Source organism: Arachis duranensis, chromosome 10, assembly GCF_000817695.3.
Source record: "Arachis duranensis cultivar V14167 chromosome 10, aradu.V14167.gnm2.J7QH, whole genome shotgun sequence".
NCBI lineage: Eukaryota > Viridiplantae > Streptophyta > Magnoliopsida > Fabales > Fabaceae > Arachis > Arachis duranensis.
Window position 1 is genome coordinate 86,225,883 of NC_029781.3, and position 4,930 is coordinate 86,230,812.

Below are 4,930 nucleotides of genomic sequence, written 5' to 3' on the forward strand. Positions count from 1 at the left end.
TTAAATAATTTAATATATTTATCTAAATTATTATCTAACACTACAAGAGACACGCCGAATAGCGGCGGTTTTTTTAAGAATTTGCGGCGGTTTTTAATCGCCGCGAAACGAAATTCCAGCGGTTCCATAAGCGTGCCTATTAAGGGGTGGAGATTTGATTTTGCGGCAGTTTTGAAAAACCGCTGGCACAACCGCTGCAAATCAGATAATTATTTTTGCGGCGGTTGCAAAACCGCCGCTATTTGGCAGATGGACTTTTTAAAAATATTGCAGCGGTTTGTAAACCACTGCAATGTTGAAAGCAGTTTAAAAAAAATGTATATTGCGGAGGTTGATAACCCCCACAATTTGCACAACTACATTAAAAAAAATTAGCTTCATGAAGCTACTCAATTATATTAATTCTACATAAAGACAAATACAAAAATAAGAGCAATTTTTACTCATGCTTTAGGTAGACCAATTTTGCCAAAGTCAGTTTCTTACATCATTGCAGTAAACTCACTGTAATCAATGCGTCCATCCTAAAAAGTAGTACATAATTTCAAGTTTATTAAGGAGGAAAAAATGCTGTGTACCAATTCTATCTTAAATATTGAGCTGACATAAAATAAGTTCCAAGTCCTTATAACAATAATAATAATATGATGCAATGTCTTACATTATCCTTGTCAACTTTGCGTATTATATCATCTATGTTACTATCTAGAATTCCATACTTTTCACAAGCTTGGTCAAAATAAGTGAAGGCAGCATATAGATGATCCTCCGTTTGGATTTTGTTTAGATGAAGCATTGCCGCTATAAATTCACCATAATCTATGGTACCACTGTTATCAACGTCTACCTGGATTTTAAAGGAGAAAGCTAAACGGGTCAATCACATGAAACACCAAATATAATAATAACAAGCTGCACACAATAGTGCAAAAATAGTACAATGCCAAGTTTACTACCGATCAAAAGAATAGAAGTATATTCAGTTACAAATAAATCCATTAATGCATCGTTGGAACACCGTTTGGGGGACCTAGAATGATCCTCATCCCCCAGTAGTTGATCTCCCCCATTTTACACATGTTTGGTTTCTAACTACTAGAGTCAGTTAATTAATTTTGGGAGAATAAAAAATTTTTCTTTATGTCAAAATCACTTATAGAGGAACTATCAAGAATCCTTTTACACCATAACCAATTCCAACTAAAACAATTGTAGAAAATTACAGAACTAAACAACACACTAATAAGTGCAAGAAACATGCCTACATAGAAATGCCAATTTGGATAGTATGCAAGGCACTTACTGCTTCCATTAACCATAGAAGCTCGGATTCTTTAAGATTAGCACCCACTCTCTCCAAACCCTTTTTCAGTTCCTCAAGGGTGATCTGCCCATTATTATCTGTGTCTATCATCAAGAACATTTCTTTCAGTCCTGCAATTTCGTCCTCAGAGAGACTTTCAGCAATTACCTGTCAAGGGACAACATTACAAGTCATACCAAATAACACATACAAATCTAGAACAAGGAACAAAAAGAATCGCAGTTACTAAACTAGGATATCAATTTTCTGAAATTAAACCAATATTACAGCCTAATGCTACAACAGTTTCAGTTTAAAATGACTGTGCTTTTCTATCCATTACATGAGTTTGTTTCATTGATGTTATATGAAAATTGTATTGTTGAAAAGAGATGCTATAGTTTCTTGAGCTCAAAAATTAAACGAATAGAACAAAAATCATATAACCAGTGGATCGGGTACGTACTCGAATGGCAATCTTTTTTAACTTGTTCATCGCAGAGAATTGCTTGAGACGAGATAAAACAGTAGAATCCAACGGTTTATCAGGAGCAAGACCTCCTTCCTGAACCCAGGGGTGGCCTGCAAAATATCAAGCCTTAATTAAGAGAAAATATTCCTCAATTTACAAATAGAACAAAAATTATGGTTAGTGTTTCACTACTTGTTTCTAGTGAAAAAAACAAGCAAGAAATAATGCAATGAATAAAGCAAGATTCAGAACTAAGAAATTTACGGTACAACAGCACCTTCGACTCATTTTTCCAATTAAAAAAATGTTATTAATAGTGAAAAGAACTGATGCAGGAAACATTGGCATATTTATAACAAATGTGTCAGATAATTTTCGAAAGTCCATATACAACTGAGTTAGTTTAGATCAATTCATGCTGAATACTATTTTGTTATTGGGAGTTAGTTTGGCATCAAATATTGTTTAGTATTTCTTGAGAGACTTGTTATTTCTATAAAGTTACAGGTTTAAAATCAATTATGGTAGATGAAATTTGAGATCTCTGTGATTGTAAATATGATCAAACAAGAATTGGGTTTTAAAATTTGAGTAATTCATAAACACACGAGACTATAAACCATGCCCATTAAGAGATCATGAAAAGAAAAGGTAAAAGAGAACAACTGAATGTAGAAACACTAGTAGTAATGCTTCAAAAACACAACACAATTATACCATGCCAATTTCACAATCAGAATCCTACTTCATATTTTGGAAGAGAAGATAAAAAATTAAACAAATAATAATAATAATAATAATAATAATAATAATAATAATAATAATAATTCAGCTCTAACCATTTACCCATAATTAATTAATTAGTTTCAACTCACACACAAATCATCATCTTCACTTCATCAAGTCTAGGTTCATCTTTACCATTTCATTGCAAAGATCAGCACAATTCTAGTAATCCAAAACCCTAAAACTAAGTTCAACAACAGCTTCTTTACTTATCCTTTTAATACCGAAAAAAAACAAAATGTACAGGAAGAGAGAGACAGAGAGTACAGACCAAGGGAACTAAGGAGAGGATCTGCCACCTCCGGTTACTGCAGCCGCCGCTTGTCGTTCACGGAGCCACATCCGATTTCTTCAGCCGGGCACGCGCCCTTTATCCATCGCCGTGGTCACTCCCTTCCCTGTTCGCTATTTCTCTTCACTAAAAACCTAAAAGTGGTATTTGGGGGCAAGAGAACAAGCATTTGGAGAGGAAGAGAGTGTGTGTGCTGCGGCTTTGGTTGATACTTGATTGTGTTCTGTCAATGAAGCCCTAATTAATTTTTTGGACTAACACGAAGGATGGAGGGGGAGAGAAGGAAAGGGAAAGGGGTTGGGGGTTGTGCTCTGTTATTTTCACCTTTCACTTTTCAGTTTGTGGGTTTTGGAGTTGTCTGATAGAAATGGAAAACGAAAGGAGAAGACTCGGACCCCTTCTACTTTACCTTCGCGCACAGGAGCTACACGGCTGAGGGAGGAGACTGGTGACCGGGAAGAACCATGAAGCGGACAGAGGGAAGAGCCACGGCGGCAGAGGAGGAGACTAGTGCTTGACTCACCTTTGCGCTGCTGGGGTTCTCGATCCAAAGACTGAAGTGTTATGGTTACTAAATTTTTCTTTGGGTATCTTAGGGAAACAAAACCCCTCTTCCCAGGGTTATTTGATGCGGTGAATGCCCAAAACCGTCTCAGGTCAGAACAATTGAAGCGGGATTTAATTACGCACCAGGAACCGCATCAATTCAATGAAGCTGCAGCGGTTTGAGACAACAGTCGACAATCTTTGGCTGCTAAGTTCCGCGTCTCTTGTAGTGTAATAATTCTCGATTAAAATTATCCCCCGTAAATTTTCACCTTAACGAAAATCAAGTTTATAATAACCTGTAATCATTCCAATGTCCTATGATATTTATAATTAGCAGGAACATACAACCTAAAACTCCTGAAGAGCTTAAAGAGCTTCAATATTCTCATGAAGTCTTCAACATCATTATTCTTCAATAATGGGGACAATCCTTACGAGGAAGAGTATTTGAGCAGTCACAAGCTGTTCAATGCAATGGAGGGCTGTTCACCTACTCTCCTGCTTAATTATATATATTTTTAGCCAAATTAATTTCTAAAAATTACTCATTTTTTAAATTTATTTTTAAAATATTTTATCAATAAAATTAGTTTTTTAAATATTATAAATTAATTACTTTTTTTTCTTCTGTCACTCAATAAATAATTTTCGTCAACAATTAATGATATAAAACATTTACTGATTGATAACATACATGACACATATTATATCTAATTAAACGTTAAACAAATATAGACAATTTTGCCTTTAAACAAAAATAAAAAAAATCCTTCCATGTTATAACTACTATCTCCTACATCATCAGTCATCACTATTACCACCACCACACCATTCTTCATCCATCTATTAACTCTAAACTCATCACAACACCAACAATAACAACAACAACTCAATTTTAAAGTGAAAAAAGAGAAAAAAAACTTGACAGCAACAATTTAATTAAACTAAAAATTAAGCTAAAAAAATTGACAAATCAATATCATATAATCATTAAGCTAAAAATTCATTATATATTCATCAACCAATTTGTAATAAAATAAACAATTAAACGCAGATCCAACTTGAGAGAAAGAATTGCAAGTCTTAAATCCAAGACAGTAATTAGATCCAAGACAATAATAGAGAAATAATAATGTTGATGAACAAACAAATAATAATAATGTTGATGAGTATAAAGGGAAAATCAAACAAAATTATCAACAACAACAATATTCTCATATTTAAAAATTCATCAACAATAACAGCAATCCTTCAAAATTCAAGAAAGAAAATTTTAAATTTCAATCCTTCAAACTCAAGAGAGAGAACGCATAAAAGAGAGAAGACAGAAGAGAGAAAAAAGAGAGAAGAGGGAAACTCAGAGAAGAAGGGTGGTGTTGCTGCCGCCCGTCGCCGTCGCGGTTGAAGGAAAGAGGAGGAAGAAGCGACGACACGAAAGCTACTGCCGCCGCCGTCACCGTCACAGCTGTGGCTGAGGATTGGACAGATCGAACGAGGAAGAAGAGCAGAGCCCCTCACCCCCAAAAAC

General features: G+C 34.9%; 1 protein-coding gene across 2 annotated transcripts; it reads right to left on the reverse strand.

Annotated features, from left to right (window-relative positions):
- Positions 1–464: 464 nt before the first annotated feature.
- On the reverse strand, positions 465–3,511 carry LOC107470639 (calcium-dependent protein kinase 20-like). Of its 2 annotated transcripts, none has more exons than XM_052255890.1 (6): positions 3,263–3,511; positions 2,833–3,076; positions 1,770–1,885; positions 1,304–1,471; positions 662–847; positions 465–524 (listed from the first exon to the last, which is right to left on the reverse strand). In XM_052255890.1, the coding sequence occupies exons 3-6, from the start codon at positions 1,797–1,799 to the stop codon at positions 483–485; spliced, it is 426 nt and encodes a 141-aa protein (XP_052111850.1). In that variant the 5' UTR covers positions 1,800–1,885; positions 2,833–3,076; positions 3,263–3,511; the 3' UTR covers positions 465–482. The 2 variants fall into 2 exon arrangements, with proteins under 2 accessions (XP_052111850.1, XP_020988980.2); XM_021133321.2 differs by having other exon boundaries at positions 3,178–3,511.
- Between the last annotated feature and the right edge of the window lie 1,419 nt (positions 3,512–4,930).

Bases quoted from the DNA above. Each gene is read 5' to 3' on its own strand.
- LOC107470639 (XM_052255890.1), bottom strand. From the start codon at position 1,799: ATGAACAAGTTAAAAAAGATTGCCATTCGA. The intron at 1,472-1,769 runs GTACGTACCCGA...GTCCCTTGACAG, and splicing joins TAAAAAAGATTGCCATTCGA to GTAATTGCTGAAAGTCTCTC. The intron at 848-1,303 runs GTAAGTGCCTTG...TTTAAAATCCAG, and splicing joins TTCTATGGTTAATGGAAGCA to GTAGACGTTGATAACAGTGG.